This window comes from Solenopsis invicta, chromosome 10 (genome assembly GCF_016802725.1).
Source record: "Solenopsis invicta isolate M01_SB chromosome 10, UNIL_Sinv_3.0, whole genome shotgun sequence".
NCBI lineage: Eukaryota > Metazoa > Arthropoda > Insecta > Hymenoptera > Formicidae > Solenopsis > Solenopsis invicta.
Genome location: NC_052673.1, coordinates 11,926,845 through 11,948,511, shown reverse-complemented (window position 1 = coordinate 11,948,511; position 21,667 = coordinate 11,926,845). Strand labels below are relative to the sequence as shown.

The 21,667-nt window shown below is 35.2% G+C and overlaps 1 protein-coding gene across 6 annotated transcripts in view; it reads left to right on the top strand.

The window, feature by feature from the left end:
* Positions 1 to 21,667, top strand: part of LOC105193175 (neuronal acetylcholine receptor subunit alpha-7) — a 261,990-nt gene that overhangs the window by 72,381 nt on the left and 167,942 nt on the right. For all 6 annotated transcript variants that reach the window (XM_026133352.2, XM_039454327.1, XM_026133353.2 and 3 more), the window contains 2 exons: positions 8,113 to 8,252; positions 17,005 to 17,049. In XM_026133352.2, coding sequence (XP_025989137.1) covers positions 8,113 to 8,252; positions 17,005 to 17,049 — 185 coding nt within the window. The remainder of the gene's footprint in view (positions 1 to 8,112; positions 8,253 to 17,004; positions 17,050 to 21,667) is intronic.

The window sequence follows — 21,667 nt, the reverse complement described above, 5'->3', positions numbered from 1 at the left end:
AGACGAAGGCAACATCGCTACGCTACGGGGTATCCTGTTTACAGCGTGATCAAAGTTACGTCGTAGGCGGTGTATATATTCGTGGATCAATGGAGCTTCGAGCCTCGGCTCGCCTCCGCTTCGGCGTCCTCCCTTCCATCCGCCGCCGGGCGTCCCTTTCTTGCTCTCCTTCTCTCGCCTCTCTGCTACACGGACGAACACACGTGCGATCCTCGGTCCAGAGCTTCTCTCCCGGACGCTCCAGCGAGCTTTTCCCGCAGCAGCGACACATCCCGTTGATGCACACCTACGCGTTAGTCACACGTTGCTAGGTGACTCGATACAAATTTTGTACATCTCACGGCGATAATAGCCTGCCTTACGCGAACGCACTTAACTCGATACATATTCGAAAAAAATTGGAAATAAGAAAAAAAAATGCAAAACGAAGCTTCACTCGATCACTTAATTAAACAGTTGCGAATTTACACGTGTATCGTCAAATAGTATCGGTTTATATATATTTTTAAAATTTAGTTTTAGCTCCCATCTTGCATTGTTTATGACGTACTCTCTATAATTATACCATACTACTCGCTCTCGAGTCTAGACACCGACGTGGCACTTGTAGCGGTGATTGCTTTCTACGATCACCTAATGCGGAGCTTTGCAAAATTTAGTAAATGCAATGCGCGAGACGTCGTTCCGATGTCAAGGAAATCGTGTTTCCAGACGCGACTCTCTCTCTCTCCCTCTTTCTCATCTGGAGTACGGAATTGGTGCAGGCGATACGTTAGCGTGTGATAATAATTTTCGGTGCTCTTCTTCAGTTGACATCCGACGGAATCTGGGAGAGAAAATACGAACGCCGGTTGCACTCTGACTGATGGACTTCGAGAAATTTACCGTGTAAGCAAAGGGAGCGATAGTACTGCTTGGTAGAGACAGTTTTATGGTGGTAGTGGTGCGGACTAGTTCAGACTTCTTCCAAGTGTAACGACGGAAATGAAAAATGCCGTTGAGCAACAGCGTTGCTTTAACTTTGCCGTTATGTTACGAGACGAATGCATTCGAAGGGAATAAAAATGCTCGATGCCAGATGCGAATATTATTCCTCGTGACTACGCCTTTTGTGCGTGTGCCTCGTAAAGAATGTCTTGGTATTTACTAAACGACGCTTATTTATTAGGATTCCTTCTCTGTGAAAGAGCGCCAACGATACGCTAAGAAAACAATCTCCCAGTGCGCTGTAGAAAGCTCCGGGCATACCAAACGATATTTAAAAAATTCTTTGATGTATTTAATTAAACCATTTTAATCTTTCACGTTTACGAATTAATTTATGACGCGCTTTTTAATATAAACATTTTTGTAATTCTTTACATTGAGAGAGGAGAGCTCGTGAGGACCGACGATGAACAAAATACCGTGTTGTAATTGGCATTTTTACCTACAATCATTGCATCGTGCCGTGCCGTTATCTCGCAGGCGTCAATATCATCAATCGCATAATGCAACGGCGAAACTTGCATGTAAACGATAATGCTCATACAACGGCACTAACGTTCTCATATCGAGTTGAGAGTCATCATTGCACCATGCGGGAATGCAGCTGCATGCTTACGTGCAACCAAGTACACATCTTGCGAATATGTCGCGGCGCGAGTATGTGCTGCGATACCAGATGGACGTAATAACATTTGTCTTTATGGAAATTACTTCGCATATCTAGACACGTTGATCTGCCTCGTAGGCGACGATAAAGGCAGGCACATGCGTGATCATAATGCGACTGTCTAACGAAAGCCACTAAATCTTTGTACATATCACTGCACCAATTCCTGTTATAGAAAGAACTTTGTTTTTTGTTACTGCTATTCTATTTATTATTACGTTTATTATTGGGGTCTCGAGTCCCTTGATCTTCTTAGTCCATCTACTTTGTTTTTTAGACAGGAGAGTCAAATAGGCAAATTTGCTTGTTTTACAATTACAGATATTATTTTGTGTCGTACGTCGTAGACCAACGTATACAATCGGAGCAAAATGCAAGCGCGGCAAAATTCAATTAATATTTGCACAAAGTTTGATTTAAAATAAGAGAAGACTAAACAGCTTATTTTAAAACTGATGTGAACTTAATTACTGTGATATTTAGTTACTGTGATACTGACAAATTATACCGATCACTTTTAGCAAGATTTCTTCAAAACGAAATCTGTGCTTATACATATATAAGCGAAAAGACGGTAACTGTACCGGGTATCGAGATCAGCACGCTTGTGCCCTGAATCTCGTATATGTCGGCGCGCACAATCGCAGAGAATAGACTGTCACTGGCACGAAAATCTTTGTGAGGCCTAAACTATCCCGTTTAGTATGAGGGACATGTCGAAAAGCTCGAGACTGAGAGAGTTAATCGAGCTGTCGTCCACACGTGACCCACAGTTAGGTGGGCTTCCGCGAGTAGATATATATTACTATATGTATAAGGGATGGGGTGTGCGCGCGCGATGATGCCCACGCATGAATACTCGGGTGGGCGAATTCACGCCGGTATTCAAGAGGGCTGCCATTCATAGCGTAGATTCTGCCGGTGCCTGGAAGACCGGTCGGTCGAGACGATGAGGATGACGTCGGGGCTGTAAAAACCGCCCCTGATGCCGTTCTATAAAAGTAATCCTATTTACTCGGTATATAAGTTTATTGAAAGTTGCTCCCTTCGAGGTTGAACCGCGGCAAACAAAAAGGATGAGTGAGGATTATAAAGAAGAACCTCGGTGTGTGCGCAATAATGACAATAAGATTATAAATTTCTAGAGTATACCGATTCTTCAATTTTCTGCTAGGAGACTTTTCAATAATATTGAATATTGCCACGTCGATATCTCAATCTAATTGAAGATTGTTTTCAATTATATAAAGATATTATAAGAGTCAAGAAATAGACAAATAAAGCATTTATTTCCAGGGTAAACCCTCTCCTCAAAGAATAAATAAAATAATACAGAAAAGATAGCGCACAAAAATAAAAAAATAATTATATACATAAGAGTTGCATAACCAAAATTAATAAATAAAAATAAAATGAAAAACAAAAAGGGAGAAAGAGTTTATTAAATAAGATAATTGCATTCTTGATTGCATAATCAATATTTAAAAAATTAGTTACACGTACATTAAATGATTCGGTGCGTCTTAAAAGATTTACGTTCGATACCGAACTTGCTTCCATTCACCTCATCGATCGTTCTCAGACACTTGCGTTTCCCCAGGTGTACCAGGCACTGTAACAATCGTTGTTCATTCTTTATTACAACCGGTATTTTTATATTGCCGTATGTCGTCAGCAGTGACGTAGGAAGGAAAATATCGCAGCCCCGCGCGCACGTGTCGAGCACGCACACGCGTGGATAGGCACACGATCTGTTCTTACAAAGACTGCCATCCATGACGGTACTTCCTGCAAAGCTCATGTACTTTGTCGACGATGACAGTGACGTCGACGTCGGCGAAAAGGATATCCGGCTGCCCATTCATGTCGGTGCGTATTTCGTCACGTATTTCGACCAAATGGGTTTTACAGGCCATTATGTCACAGTCACCGGGCTATATACTTCAGCCCCTGTCCGCATCGCAATCTTGTTCCCCTTTAAATTCTTCCCCTAAACTCAATCTCTCATTAATCTAAATCGACGTAGACGACGAAATGAAGCTGCCGCGGTTCTTTTGGAAAACCTTTGTGGGTTGCCATTAAAAGACCCCTCCCCTCTCTCTTTGCCGTCAAATAATAGCATGCTAAGCTTTTTTCGGGCCTGTCGAAAAGTCACGTATGTCATACTTTCTGCTTTTGTACGGAACTCCTCATTCCTTGCGTATTTCGAAATAACAATTTCGCTCAAAGGAAGTTTCATCGACGGTACTGTATGTCTTTATAGGTTTTTTTTTTTAACGTGTTCACGATATTCATTCGGAACTCTTCTCTGCAGCTATTTAAACTGTGCACTTTTAGATACTTTCTTAAAAACTCGACATCTAGGGTAATACTTTTTAAATAGTTAAGTCAACAATAGTGACAAACTTCTCTACAAAGTAACATTGTTGTCTCTTACTTCTTTATTCTTGTTCGTTTTTCTTTCTTCTTTCTTTAGCATTCTGCGTTTGAGAAAGATATCATGCCAACTGCTAAGCAATCGAAAGAATACCATTTTATTCTGCGTTTCTCATAAAATTTCTCTTTTTCCCATTTATGTTAAATTTATTTTATTTGGTTTATATATTAATCCTCGTTACACTGATCTAAATTCAGAATCTAATTCATACTGGTGCAAAGATATATGCATGAAAAATTACAAGTTTATTCACATATAATAGAAAAAGATGAAACATCCACCTAATTTATATGCATGAGAAATTTGAAATTTTTTTTCACGAAGTAATGCTTATTTTATGACTCTTAATTTACAACTTTTTGTTTGAGCTTCTCTACATTAATCCGCTTTGCTGATTTCGAGAATTAAATGATAGTATATCGAGATTTTCATTCTATTTTGGCATTTGCGAGGTGCTTTTCCTGCACCTATTCCTAGATTAATGTTGATTTTGAGGAATTTATTAGCAGGAGATAATCCTATTTATAGAATTCTCGCACCTCACGCTCTCTAGTTGCTCTCAACAGTTGCTTGTTTCTCATTATTAACAATTTGACTATTACAACAGTTCAATTCGAGCGATAAAACAGCTTAATACTCACCGAATGAACTATTGTGAATTATAATGAAGCTTTATTGGAACTAACGGGAAAATACGGCAAAGTTGTGAAATTATCGTTTGAAACTCGAGATTTATGCTCGTTACATACCTGAGATATATGCGATTTACGTTATGCAAATGGCAATGCAATTCTTTTCTGAATGTTACATTGGACAGTTAAAATGATGTAGAAGAAGGATAAAATGCTGCATAAACTTGTATACGGAGATAAAATATGACAACAAGTGAAATGGCAAGTGCAGCACATTTTATAAACAGCCCATGAAATGTATTTATCTACCAATAATAACAGCTGATTTCTCTTCTAAGCAAATGAATAAGGTGAGAAATTAAGGAATTAGTTGAATTAGAAAAATTAGAAAAATTAAGAAATTAATTGCTACGCCATTATTTTCAGTTGATTAGATCAATAGCTCTTTTATATACCTATTCTTTGATTTAATTAAGTTCTCTTTAAACAAATACTTCTCGCAGTAACCTTCGCATGAGAATATCTTAATCTTCTACTTATTATCTATAGGTTAAATCAGATACGTAATTCGTATGTAATAATTAGAATACATTCTCCACGGTTCTAGTGTTGCTTCTTCTTCCTTAGAAGACTCATTAGCACAAGTTCTCCGGCGCACAGGAGTTGCAACGCACGTGCCCACTTAGTTTTCCCTAAGTTCCACTTCGGTTTTACGTATGCCTCATTAATTACTGCCATCGTCTTCCAACACTCGGCTAAATGGCCGTTGTACGATTCGGCGAACTTGCTTATTGCTGCTCCGTTTCGCCGTCGCTCATTCAAGAAGTTCAAGACAAGTCTCGAACCGTATTACTTCCGTGTGAGGGATCGTTAAAAGGGATTCACGCTTATCTGTCCTTTGGCGGTGCTATCGATTTTTTCAATTCATTAATATCCCTGAACGCCGCGCTGTCTTTTGAAGCGAAAATTGGCCGATAACGCATGTCGGCTATTTTTTTCATATTCTATGCGATGACGTTTCGTGATTACGAATTTGCGCTCGTTACCGTCAAAGCGGCTAATTAAACGGAATTTTTGATTTATTTTTCTGTTTTCCGAACAAGCGTCCGATAAATCGTTCATTGGGCTCGGCCACTGGGAATGCGACGATAAATTACTTTTTACCGCATAATTAATTGCAGTCCTAATAATTCGGCCTGTTTACACAGCGCACGTAGTCAAATGTGCGGCGTGCGTTCTACGTTGGGCGTTACAAAGGTGATTAATCAACGCCGCGCGATATTCCCGTAGTGTATAAACTAGAAATTAACGTCGGATCGATATATGCGTAATACATTTGACTAATCTGATTAACGATTGCATTAATTTCATTCTTGTGATACGAAAATGCCACGTAATAGAAACGCCCGCTTGAAAATAATTAACCCGTGGACGTAAGTAGGCGTAAGTAATTAAACATATCCAGATGATCCGCAATCAAAATAAAATAGATGCAGCTGGAGATGACTTAAATTTTTATATGAAAAGAAAACACGATTTTTGTTCGTGTCACAGAATTTTGTCGGCCATTGTCGGCAATATCTTTTTTTAGGTTGTTATTTGTTTACTTTAAAAAAGAGCAAGATATTGATTTCTTCTAAGTATAAAGCAGAAAGAAAATATTAAACGGAAATCAGACTTTTTTTATGATATGAGTTTTTTTTACGATGTGATACCAACGAGAATCGACCATATCTATTAAAAGTAGCGTGTTTTACGAAATTTAATGCGCTTAATTGTAAAGAAACGTATCTTACTATGTATAGGATAATCACAATTTCAACATTAAATTAATCATCGCTGTACGTCGTGAGACTTTAGCTCTATACAAACGGAATGCATCGTATTGTATTAATCATAAAATGTTTTCTTGTCAACGAACAGCCCTCGAGTTTCAGGCGAACCGAGTTGCACGAAGTACGTGATTATCTGCCGACGGAATTCGTAACATGATAAAGCGATGAATTCTGCGAGGAAGTTCGGACCTTCTAAAGGTACTCCAGTACCCCGCTCAAATTCGGAATATTAATGTATCTGGAGGCAAGACGAGGCGCGAGAAGGGAGAATCGGAATGTGATCGCGAAATATTTGAACCAGGCGGTAGACCGTGTTCCGCGCGTGGCGATAAACGTTTTACGGCGTATATTTGTTGCGACCTCACGCGATACCTCGGCCCTCGTCTTCAATGGGCGCACGTGCGCCGAATTCAGCCGCGGGGCCGACGACCATTATTCTCCCCCGTGGACGCAATCCTGTTGCATCTCGTATTCTGTGGCGTCGGCATACACCGCGTTGGTGCCCAAACTTGATCCCGCAGCGGCACGTGCTCGAATACAATCTGGCCCGGAATGGTCGGGGACGGGCGGTATTGCCACTCGCGTGTGTTTGTCGAAGGATTAAAGTAGTTTGCTCACGCTGTCGTTGAGCCGCGGATAGACCGGAACCGAACGGGAAAGTGGACCAAAGCGCGGCGCTCCGAACGGCTTCGGAGCTCTCCATCGATACTCGTGCAAGTTGGGAAGTCGCAAACTTTATAATCGTCGACGTGCATTAATTCGTCTACCCCGGTGTATTAGGATTGCCGAGGGATGATCGATCGCGAGTGAGTTAGCATTTTTACAAGAGAAAAATATTCAGTAAAAAAAATTGTAGGTCATTCATTTATTAAATTTTTTTTCAGCAAATAAAAGATACTTTACGCGAAGAGTGACATACTAACGCCGCAATTTTTCGCTCTTATTTATGAATTTCTCTTGGGCAATCTTAATTATAAGTCTTTCTTTGTATTTTAATTACGTTTTAATTACTTAGCGAAGTAAGCTTCTATATCTCAGCAAGAGAATATAATAATTTTATAAAGAATTTAATATTTGAAAAGAAAATGGTATTATTTTACATATATTTAATATAGATTTAATATAGATTTATATTAATTGTATTGAATTTAATATATAGAACGTTATCAGTTATTGACCAATTATACTGCAGCGACTCTGTAATGTTTTTAAAACCGCTGAGAAAAAAGCACGTGCAGCTTTTATTCGTATTAAAAACTACGTAAATAACCGCTTTTTGATGCGAATTGCTGTTTGAGAATCGAAGCAACGAATAAAAAAAAACGTTCCCGGAATTGTTTATGATTCCGCCCATTGTAACAGATATAATTAAATTGTCCCTATTATACTTTTTTTGTGAAAGAAAAAAGCTGTTGTCGACGAAGCGAGGATCTTTTCTCTCGTATCTGTTCGTAAATACGCTTTGATAAGGGTCGCGATTATTTGCGGCTCACACCCTCCGGAATAACGTACGAGGCTTGACTGACATTCGATTTTTCTCGTTCTTTATCGCAGAAAGCCTTTGCGGGCGCCACGAGAAACGCTTATTGAATAACCTGCTGGCAAATTACAACACCTTGGAGCGACCGGTCGCGAATGAGAGCGAACCACTGGAGGTGAAGTTTGGCATCACTCTGCAGCAAATCATCGACGTGGTAAGTTACCAAATCTTTCCCTTTCGTCGCATATTTCAGACACATCACGTACAGAACACACACATACACGCCTCGTGGTCTCGAAACAAATTTACTTACTTATTATCGTTATTCGAATCATTATATCTATTTTCGATAAGTTTTTTTTTTCAAATATTTTATGAATATAAATTAAGTTTTTCAATCGATTCGACAAGCTTAAATTTCCTTAAACATAAGTTTTACTATCGTTTTCCGATATTGAAATTTGCATTTTATTCCAAAATTTGCCTGAGGAATAATAGGGAGCTCTGAGATCCAAACTGCTCGATTAAGTAGCTAATGCTTTCCACCCAGTTAAAGGTATGTAGATGAAGTTTGGAGCGCTCCTGGAGCGAAAATGAAAATGTATTCTGTGTCAAATATATAAGCACGAAAATAATCTCTGAGGATTACAAAAATAAAAAAATAAAAAAAACAGTTTACTAATATGTGAGGTTCGGAAATGCCTCGTTTAACCGGAAGTAGCAACGTATACAAGCAAATCTGCGATTAAAAATTTTTATCTGTCTTTCCTGCGTTTTGTGCCAAGATGTAAAAGGGTGAGGACAAGCTTTAAGGTCTCTGAAAGTAAAAAAAATAATAAATTGTTGAGATACGAGGTCCGGAAATGCTCCGTTCAACGGGAAGTAGCTTGTATACGTTGCTACTTCCTGTTGAACAGACCACTTCCGGATCTCAACAAATTATTTTTTTTACTTTGAGAGACCTTAAAGCTTGTCGTCACCCTTTTACATTTTGGCAAAAAACGCAGGAAAGAAATAGAAATTTTTAATCACAGATTTGCTTGCGTACGTTGCTACTTCCCGTTAAACGAAGCATTTTCGGATCTCGTATCTCAACAAACTATTCTTTTTTTGTTGACCTTAGGGGATGGTGGGGATTGGCTCTTTATTTGTACATTTTGGCAAAACGTACAAAAGACAGATAGAAATTTTTAATCGCAAATTTGTTTGCATATATTGCTACTGGACCTCAAATATTAATAAACTGTTTTTTTTAATACTTTTATAATCCTCCGGGGTTATCCCCGTGCTTACATAGTTGGCACAAAATACTTTGTCATTTTCGCTCCAAGAACGCTCCAAACTTCAACTACATATTAAAGGTTAAGCTCATAATACGATAGATAACGACTAGTTACATATGTAGTAGCTAACATTGGTAACATCTTATACAATGGTAGCATCATACAACATCAAAAGTTGGCTATCTTAAGCTTTGTAAAGATTAGCACGAATTCGCGGATGTATTTCAAATCTTAAAAGTGAATATCCATTATGAGGCGACTATTCCGCAGCCTTCGTGTGAACCCTCGAGATAAGAAGCGCCAAGATTAGCCGCGCAAGTTTTTGCACGTCAAAATATTGGGCTTATCTAAATGAGAGCATGGTTAAGCAGGGACGAATGAGGTAAGATTGCATTACGCTCTCCATCTTCGCGCGTCCCTTCACCGCGGTTATTTACTTCCATCATCATTATATACAACGTACATCACCTATATACATGGTACATAGCGCAAATGTTACGGTTCCTAAGGGAAGATCTGCAAATACGTTCGTTGTAAAACGCGCTGGTAAAACAAAAAGAATCCAGCATGCAGCTGTTAATTTTGTATTTAAAGAAATTTTGTCATTCTGCAAGAAAGGAAATTGAATTTTTTCCGCAAATTATTTCGCGAGTTCCAAAAAAGAAAGACTTGCAAAATTACAATTCAGTTTTGTATGGAAAGCAGAAATTGTTACGCTGAACGTTCTCATTACGGATTTATGATGTAGACGAGAAATGTATTGCAATGTAAATCGAAGCCGTTTCGATTTGGATAAGAAACATGCCGGGGCGAATGTCAATTCTTGGCAGGAAAGGTGAAATATTATTACATGTATTTTCCGCGCGCGCGCGGCAAGATATTACTAAATCCTGCATAACTTTCCGTTCGTAGCAAATATATTAAATTTTCATCGAGAAACATCGCGCGTATCTTTTTCATATCTTGATATTTTTTGATGCATGCGTATTATATTAGCCAAGCTTGAAATTGCAGGCGTATCGAATGATCCCCATAGACCAGTTGGAGAACAGTCGAAAGCCGTGAGCATTATCGTGATCCCTTTAAATAAAATCCCAGTTGATCAATATTTGATGGACATGACGAATGGACGGCATTCAAACGTTCATCAGGAATTTATACGATGCGGGAGTTTTTTTCCTCAATCTCTGATTACAATTATAAATTGACCGGATAGGGTACGTCGAGCTACTTGCAATCCACTTCGCTTCTAACCTGGCGGGAGTAATATATTGCCGGGATCAAAGAAACCGATTGGAGGTGTTTCCTCTCAAAACATCCTTATAGCCTTAACGGCCGAGGGAATATATCCGTCACGCCGAGCCTCTTTACGTCACAGGCTTCCGGTACTTTACTTTTCACTCGCAACGAAGACCGTAAGATTCTACATCGTTTCTACGTATTTCTCAGATACTTTTCCTTCTTAAATAAATGAAGTTTAGTCAGATATTTTTTCGCTGTTTGACTCATTTATACTTAATATAAATATGAACGAGACTTTCATACAGCTTAATTATATAAAGTAAATATTCTTTATTGTAAACGCGTGTGCCTCGTGCACATGTCGCCGGCATTTCTTTTATTTAGTCACAAAGGATATAATTATCCGGGTAACGCGAGCCTTTATCTCTTCTTTTTCAATTTCGTGTCATCATCATTATTATTATTCTCATTGTTACAGTTATATTCCGCCGTAGCTTTTCCTTTTGAGAAGTTCATACAATCTGATATATTTTCTATAAAAACAAAAGGCCGCTATGTGTTCTGGACATTAAGAGCACAGACGTTTCCGGGGCAAACTCTCTTTCTTATTTCTAGTGGCAAAACATATTCCATTACAACCCCTGCTCGCCACCCTTACGTCCACGTCGTCGTTTCGCTAAGTCGCATCGCTCAAACTGACTCGGGTTTTTGCCGTTGGCCTTTTCAAAGTATCGTTGCCTTTGGAAACGGCGGGTATCTCTGTAGTTTTCTTATACAGCGCGAATTGCAGCAAGAAATCCGGTAACCTTAATGAATTAATTCATAAATCTTACTGTGCAAAAATTCCTCTACTAGTTTCGAATAAAATCCTTGAACTGTTTTCTTTGTACAGTTGATACAATGTACAGATACAAAAAAATATCGTTATTCGATACAATGTTATTATCATTATTTAAACAATTGTGCAAATCCCCCACTGTTTAAATTATTTTTGGTATTATTATACAATAAATGTTTAATAATGTATTTTAAGAAGTTTTTTTATTATTATCAACTTATAATTTAGTTAAAATAAATATCGAATGCAAATAAATTAACATGATTACGAATAAAAACTGTGAAAATGAAAAGAAATTTGATATTATCATATCATATTATCATAGTTGTATTAAGTTGGATTTCGTGGGACTTAATCAGCTTGTGAAGCTGATAAATAAAACCACTGAAATCAATTGTATTAAAGTATTATAAAGTATAATTAACGTATATTATAAAGTATTATTTGTTTAACTAATGTACTGTAACATTTATACATAAATAAAAATCGATCGCGTAATATTACATAATTAATTTTAATTTAAAATTAATTTAGCAAGATTTAATTTTGGTTCAACTTTTATTAAACGAAATTCCAATTTTCTTTTTGTTATTTTCACGTAATTGAGAGTGTCTTTAACTTGTCGAAGTTATGTAACACATATACGTCTATACTTTTATTCGGTACCCCATGTAATACATTCAAAAAAAAGATTTAAAAAAAGTAGTACGTATCTTCGTAATCCCATTTAAAGATATTTTTGTTTCAATCCAAGCGTCAAAAATATATTTAATTTAAAAAAAAAAAACTTAAACTACTAGAACAAATTGTATAACATCTGTAATCACATTATATTAAGATATTTTAAGTTTGATCAGATTAATCGTTACTGAGATGAAAAAAATAGTCAAAATACTGTGAACATCTGAGAAATACACTACTTATTTTATTAATAAGAAATTGGCCCATCATTTGTCTTTAATATAGATTTTATTCTTGTTTGGAATAAGGTCACAAAATATTTAAATATAAATAAGTCGCCAGTATAATGTTATACCAATCTTCTAACAAAACACCTTTTAAAAGATATTAAAAGACATAATATTGAATGAGGAGAAAATTTTTAAAGAAAATCTTCTATTAGAGAAAAAAATCTGTTTTTTATTAACTTTTTTATTAACTATTCATAATTCCTCGATGATATTTAAGTTGAACAGTTATGCTAGTCGAGAAAAATGTTGAAGTTTTGAATAATATAGGATAATTTTGGAATAATTTGAGAAACAAATTTTCCAAAATTATTTATGTAATCAATTAAAAGATATTCTACTAAAAAAATAGTAGAACGTTCCGTGATTATTGAAACACTTATGTATGACTTTATTCCAATAATAGTAGAATCTACATTAAAGACTAATGGTGGATTGTAATCTCTTACATAATCTCTAATCAATAAAAAAAGCAATTTATTTCATAAGTATTCATTATTTTATCTATTCCTTGTACACATGTAGTACATGGTTTGTTTTGCCATTGCATGTGAACTTAACTCGAGACCCGATCATGTCTTTTAATACAGAAGTATCAGCAGGAAAAGTTCTTCGTTAATAATTTAGCTTCAAATTTAAACTTTTATTCGATGTCGAAATTGGAAAGCGAGATCTTTCCTAAAAGCGGGGTCCCTTTAATTGATTACATAAGTAGAAAAGTTTATAACGACGGGAACCTGATTCCGTATATTGGGTGGGTAAAGCAAAGGACGTGATGGCGAAACAAGATCAACAGAACTTTCGGTATTCGGCAAAATCGTAAGGTGAAACTAATCACACTTTTGGCAATGAAAGAATTTCGGAAAGCAATACTATACGACAACAATATTATCTTCTTACAACTGTCTCATCGTTGCATCGGTAAATATGAATGTTTTCTGTACGCGTTGTGTGCGGCAGTTGCTATATATGTCATATCGCAAGATTTTTATTACCTCTTCGACATCACGCGCCGAGATGTAATATCGCAAGCAACGATCACGCTTTTCTTAATTCCATTTCCAAGTTCTTCATCGTGCTATAAACTTTTTACGTTTTACGGTGGGTCGTAAACATTTGGCCGCGCTTAGTCGCGACTTTTTCTACTTTTCGTGGCCGATATGACGTCGAGTCATACTACTGTTGCTAAAGTCGAGCAAGACACATCCGTCTCGTAGAAAAAGATATTTTCATTATATTTTTACCGTTTTTCATTTACCGCTGTCAAAATTTGATATATTATTATTTTCCGTGAACTTCGTAAATTATGTTTCTATAAATAAAAGTAATGAAGAATTCTGGTGAATAAGAAAAAGGCATGGATCAATCTTAATATTGTTTTCGCGCTTTCTTCTTCAAAATGCGAAAAAAATATAAAACAACAGAAATTAGAGCGACTGTAAATTATTAGCGACAAGATTCGTGGTTTTGCTCGTGCAATGCTCATATGCATCTTGTGCATTATGCACTCAAAAACATACGTGTCATGAACTTTTTGCGTCACACGTTCCATCGATTAATCATAGCATATATCGTAGAAACTCCTGTTTCGAAACCGTTGCGCCTTTTCGCTTGACGAATATTTATGCACTTTGTCAGCGTCTGATGACGTTAATTATCTGGATTAATATTACTCGTCCTTAATTAAGATTTCTCGCTTATCTGTAGATAAATCGTGTAACGATACGCGAATGTTTATTTGACTTCCTTCGTTGACCGTTTTCCCGTCTTGAGTGAAATCCATAGAAATTCAATTCGTAATACATTTCATTCACTGGGAAACGAAATAAATGCAGTATTCATTGTTACTACCATTGTCGGCTGCGAAATGAAATTCTTGCCTTTCATCGATCAAAAATCGCACATTTTGTGTATCTCCGCAAAGTCTGTCGAATAATGTCGACGTCACGGGGAATCCGTATGCCAATTTCGCATCATTTCAGATGGAAAAGCGAGCCGTGAAATTCGCACTTTTTTATTCATCTCGCTTGCCGGATTTTGTTTTGACCTGAGCTCAGCGAGTTTGATAGATTGTTGTATCACGTCGACAGTTTGTAACGTAAAATATATTACTTATAAAATAGCCAACTGGATAACACCCTGTCCGTTACGAACAACTAAAAAATTTATAGGCATTCTGGAAAAATTATTCTGCTCTGAAAATCTCACTTTTATTTTTGCTCATAAAAAAAAGGAAATTAATTTTTATCTATTTAACACAACGTCTGTTTAGAAACTAGAAATATTCGCGTTAAGTTCGTTATTATCAATTGCGATAGCTCATGATTCGCGATGCTACAGAAATTAATTCGTAGCATCACTCGTAATTTCGTTCGCTCTCACCTCAGTCGACTACGAGTGATGAACACTGCACTATGTCGTAAGTTTTTAGTCTTTGTCACAAGGTGCAATTACGTCGCGCCAATGAGTCAGTCGTGACAAACCGCGTCCGTGTTATACATACATAAAGAACGTCGACGTAGCGGAAGCGGAAGTGCGCCACGAAAAGACATGACTACGAAACAAGAGTGCGGGCCATACCGGTATCTTTGTCACGCAAAAGCCTTACCATTAGATTTCACGCTACACAATAAGAGCAGAAAAAAGGAAATTCGACAAAAACATAGAATTATTTTCTTTTGACTTTGTTTATTGCTAGAAGTTTATCTTGCACATACCCCTTCATGAATCATAACAATCAAATGCTATTTTGTATTGCAAATGTTATATTTTTATATTGCATATTTTTATTTTGTATTTAGTGCAAAATATACTTTTGTTGACGTAAAACGAAATTTTTGTTCTTTACTAAAAACATGTATTTTTCAAGTACAGTTCGATGGTGTAAACTTTGATTGAACGTTATTTTGATCGCTTAACGAGAAGATTGCAGTTTAAAATTACATGCTTTGATGTAATTATTTTTTTTTATCATTTTTAAATTAATTAATTTTTTTAATAAAATTTCACAATGCCTTTCATAATCGTTCGAGTAGTATAAACGACGAAATACTAATACAAATTACTCTATTAGCTGAATACAATGGATTTTCATCGAATTAACGAACAATGTAAAAAAAAGAAACATCTGCTTTGATGATTCATAACCGCATTTTATTTTTCATTTGTCACACGTTCTTAAAAGAGAAAATTTTTAGATAGAAAATATTTACTGCTCACTCGTGCATCTCAATTTTTTAAAAACTACTCGCCAATTTATTCTCGTTTTACATTGTGGAACAACACAAAATATACCCGGCGAGTAACGAATTCAATTAATACAACCACCTACGGGAATATGGAGTTGGTCGATAACGATGCCAAAAACACTATTTTGTTTCATAAATTACTTCAAAACTTTCAATAATACGACGTGAGAGGACGTTTCTTTTCGACCAATTCGATTAAAACCACCGTTTGCAGAAAGAATATTTGCAGCCAGTGGTTCACGGTTATTGGTTATCTTTTTTGTGGGCAGCGATTCTTACGAGTGGTACACATTTTCCTATCATTACTTTTTCCGTTGTCACGATCCTTTGTACCGCAAATTTTCTACGCAATCTGGTCAAATAAAAAAAATTGCAAGGTTTTCTCGCAAGCGCAAATGTGATAAATAACACATGTTAAAAATGTAATTTTAATTTCCATTTTTTTCTGTTGAACAATTAGTAATTTTTTATTTAATTATAATTGTTTAATTATGTTCTATATCTATATTAAATTACAATAATTGCGTGCAGTTAATCTGATTTGTTATTCCAAAATTTTATATTAAACACAATATGAATGCTAATCAAACTTTTTTTTAGTGTTTTTAAAATTTTTTTACGAGTACAATACGCGTTATCAAGCGCACTGGTGACGTTAAATCATACATCCAACTCATTTTGTGAATAAATATTTACTGTATGCGTATACTGTTTGCTCGCATTGAGCGAAACATGAGTTTGCGCGTCAATATGAATGAGATAGATATATAAAGATATGAATTGTATATTTAAAGATACATGTATCGACAATATTAATAATATCAGTTTCGAACAAATCGTTTGTACCAGAGGACAAATAATGTTCTATAAGAAAATGGAACAATGTAGCACACGTAATTATTATAGATGTAGATTTAGAAAAAAAATATAAACGCTTCGTGCAAAATTAACTATACATTTTCTAATAAAAATAATAAACAAACAAATCGTAAATGAAAGAAATAAATATCATATTAACGATTGTTAATATATTTATATTATATATAAATATATTAACAATCGTTAATATGATATCATATTAACAATATACAATACTTGTAATATTGTTAATATGATACATAAAATAAATATCATATTAATAATTGTTAATATATTTATTTTTTCATGATATTTATGTACAATTTATTTTGTTCTTTATTATTCGTACGTCACAGCTAAAGCAGAAGTGATTAAGTTTAATACGAAATTGACATATGTTGCATTTTAATTATAATTATATATAACATAACACATGTACACGTATATAACATAACACACAATATGTATATCGCGTAACTTTTACAATATATTTGTGTAAAATAACATTGTTTTGTCTTTTGTTTTACAGGATGAAAAGAACCAAATACTTACGACCAACGCGTGGTTGAAACTGGTGAGTGATTTCAAATATTTTTATCTCTTCCTTGCAATCGATATTAATTCTTGCAAGAAGATATTATGTATGTAATTTAATTTAATGTTTTAAAACTTCAAGAATGCTTAAGAATATTTTAAGAATTTTTAAGAGAAGATTCCGTATGTTATAAATTTCTAAATCTTGAAAGTTAATAGGAAAAGGAAGTAATATGACACACATTTACATTTTATTGAATAACTTCGTTAATAATCAATATTTTATATTGAAACTTGAATCATTATATTTGTCGAAGTGTTGTTTAATAGATTTTAGACTCAAAATTATGAAAGATTTATTACTTAGGACACGATTTATGAAAATGTGACGACACTGCATAATGAGTGGAAGAGAACACAAGGTTGCAATATGGCCTCAAAAATAAATTTAATAAATTAATTTTGTTTAAAAAGTACATAATATTTTCTTACAAAGTTCTATATTTTTAATTTTCCATTCTTTAGAATTTTAACATTAAATAATACGGATAAAATAATATAATATTTCTGAATGATATCATATTTCTGAACGCAGTCCTCTAGAGGGCTGATACTCGATTTATCGAAGAAATATTTCAACATGAAAATTTCATTTAAGTAGCAATATCAATAAAATGCTGCTCTTTTGAATAATTTTGCATAACTCGAAATGTGTACAACTGAATAAAAAATTAAATTAAAAAAAATTATAAGTTTATAAAAAATACTCGAGTGTACATACATTCGTATGATAATACGAATCGCTCAAGTTTAAAAACAATAAGAAAGTATGTGTAATTAAATGTTAAAACGTATCCTGAAAAAGTTTGAAAATACTGAAAAGTAAAAATGTCTTATAGTAATTGTCGGTTGTCATATCAGCGCTATTACATAACGCTATTACTATAGTAAACAAATGATTCCATAAGTAATATTTACAATTCATCACTTAACAACGGAGATAATAGCAGTAGCCATAATGGTTAGTAGCTGTAATACTATCTTCTCCTCTAACAATTACGTAAAATGGTAATCGCAAAAATTAATTAGCAAATGTAAAACATGTAAAGAAATATTATTTCCATGGAATTTATTTATTTGCGAAATTGTTTGTTAAATTCTAGCTGAGTAAGATTCTCTTTGTTGAAACTTTGTATACTCGACAGGAGAAAAATATACGGTAATGGATGTTATCCATTACCGACGTCTACGACCGGTGCGTTTGCACTTTTAATGGTTGTTGAGTAAAATAAATATAAGAATTAATCTTAGTTGACAAAGCGAGCTTCTAAGCTTTTGGAAACGATACGTTTCTTAATTGCACAACTTAAATATATACGCGTGTAATATATAGTTACGTAAGCGGTAAATACGCGATTACATGCACAGATTCTTCCGTGCAACTTCTCGTAGCTCAATGTTACATTCGAGCAAATGACACGTTGAAAATGCGTTCGCGGCAATTCTCTCGGCGAAATAGCTAGTTAACAGGAAATCAATACACTGGTTACTTTTCCATCGCCTGCGGTCTTCCCATTTACGAGAGGATGCGTTGTAATATCGCTGATAAAAAATACATCTGCCGTCGCGACGCGCATGACAAGGCGAAAGCAACAGAAGAGAGAAAAAATGCAGTAAAAATTTGAGTGGATGTATCAGGTTATATCTAATGATTATATTCCAAATGCAATTTGCATGGAATGCGAGAAAGTATAGAAATGCTTGTTTTTACAACAAAATTTTTGAGAGAGGTTTAATTGGTATCAATTCTGCCAGGTATTTGTGTGTTTTATTATATTTTGTTTCTATTAATCGTGAGTTAAATTGCAGAATCATAAAGTGGAAAAAATCAAATTGGAAAAATTTGAAATTTTTCGCATACGAAACCTACATTTTACCTATTTTCTTTAATGCAATGCATAAATTTCTTTGATTCACACAAATATTTTTCGAATCGAAGAATCTCTTCTCTGGATATAGGATTAATTTTAATTCTAATACATTAACATTAAGTAACCTACGAAATAACTAAGCTTTAATATAGTATTATATAAAGTGTAATATAAAGCGCAAAAATTGTGTTCCGATAGTCAATGCTATTATTTTATTCATATTAATTGCAAATACTACAAGCGGAATTTTGATTAATGTTCAAGGATTAAATCCATGATGCTTGAAAATTTGACTCACGTCACTTTTACGCATAAATAACTCGTATATGGCAGACCGATTCACAAATTCTTTCGCTATATTATACCGATCGGATCGCGTGAGCGAGCAATCAGTAGATCAGAAACGCGAGAATGCGGCGGCTGCTATTGTCGTTTCGTCTCCTTATGCATCGACTACTTCGTAGGCGAGCATCCGTGCCAGACAACCGCTTCTTCTTTATCTCCCTAAGAAGGTGCTCCGTGTTTCCCTCGGGTGCAAAAAAAGGCAAGAGCACAGCGCGGGAGTAAGAACGTGAGAATAGACGGGTAAAAGGAGGAGGCTGCAGGCTAGATAGGGGTGCGATACGGATGAGTTCGAGAAAATCGAGAGAGCAGAAAGATGCACTCCGGAACCGCGATCCTCTCACTATTTTTCCCTTCTTCGCTTTTCCTTTTCTCCTATACTCGTTTCTCCTGGCACGTCGAATCTTGCTTCTTGTCTTAACATCCTCGATTGCATAAGGGAATAGAACCAAAGGGAATAACACGAACTGTTTGTGTGATACGCGTCACTAAAACCTTCTGAGAGCTCAAATTTGATGAGTCCGTCGTGAGAACGCGCAAAGTATCCATAAATGTATTCCGGCTACCGTCTCTTCCTTTTGCCGCAACATTTGGTTGCGCTGATGCGTCAAATCCGACTATCTGCAAATAAATTATCTTTTATGCGGTTGACAGACGGTGATTAATTATTTACTCTGTTTGCGTTCCACGTCTATGCTGGACGCGAGATTATCCGGCTGGACTTTTTCATCGCGAGCTTTTCGCAGTTTCGTTTATACTATAAAAAAGCTGGTACACATCGTAGTAGTAATTAATTTTGAAATTTCATAAGATCAACGGGGCGCTACAATGTCTCACCTATAATACTTATCTCGTTCGTATATCACATGGTGTCGATATTATCTTTTGAGGTTACAACCACTTTATTGTCTTCAAAGAATTGATTTTTGATGAAGAGAAACGTCTCTCTTCTCGTGTTCTTTCACTTTGATGAATCTTTCATCTTTTTTTCTTTTCACTTCATTTCCTCGGCTCTTTTTCTTCCCTCTTCTATTCGTAGATTCCGATTGTTTTTTTTTTTTACATTGCTGTTATTGCCCGAATCCATTTTGTCGGGAAAGAACAGTTCAAAAAAATCACAGACAACTGTGAGTTTTTCTCGATAATATATTAAGCTAAAAGGGAAAAAGAACTGATGAATGATGCCTCATCGATAATTCATTAGCGCCGAAATTCTCGACGTTGAATCCGGATTCTCTTAATTTCGCAGATATATCTTTACACATGGAATAAATTACCGATAATAATCTTAATTACTTTAATTATTTTAAAAAGTGTGACAATATTCGAAATGTGTTGGGTATAAAGTAGACGAATTTCAAAATGATATTGTTAAAGCTTAAATCGAAATGAAGGATTTATCCATCTCATCAGTTAAGACGGAGCCATTACTTACCGCATAAACTTCAAGATAGTCAATCAAAACTTTCAAATTTACTAAGCTAAATGGAATTTTAGAGCAGTACTTGGCAGCGGCCTCGTATACATTATGACAGCACATTTAACGCATTTAACGGCTTTGCGATAGACGTTACTTTGCTATTACTGCTGATGAACGTGAATGTATAATGACAACATCTTTTATTATATATATATTGGGAAAATAACTGACATATATAATCTTTTTCCGAGTACCTACCATTGTTCGCCTCGCTAAGTCATATTCGCTTTCTCAACTACGTGTGCAAATCTACAAGAAAACATGATGTTACAAGTAGCACTAGCACTCTTATAAAATTTGTTATTTATCAAGCCGGACTCTTTCAGTTTGTTGAATAATTTATTGACAGATAGCCGATATGCAGCTGCGGTTTCGAGGATAGGTTAATAATATAAATGCACTTTAGTTGCGCGAATTCATATCGGAACGGCGCATGAACCAAGGTAATATTAATCGACGTCTCAAATCTACGTGACGAGTGAATATGTAGACCGTAATGTAGAGTAGATATTTCTTAACACAATATCGATTTTAACAAGATCCTTATATTGATTTGTTACGTTAATTACCTGTTACGTATAAACCAATTTAATTCTAAATTTAATTAACGGGTTATTTGATATTTCAGAATGCTGATTCGTCATTGATGAACATTTATACAGCCAAATCTTTGGTAATAAAATAGAATCAATTTTAATAGTTTTCAAGAATGCAATAAATCATTCTAATATTTTTCCAGCAATATAGATAAGTCATTTTTTCATCTACAAATATTTGAGAAAGTTACAATTGTTATTTGCTTTAAATTGTACTAATAGATTTTCAACATTAAACTTTTTGTAACTAAGTTTACGTGAAATTAACTGAAAATGAAGTTTATGTTACTCATTAACGCCTGAAAGTTT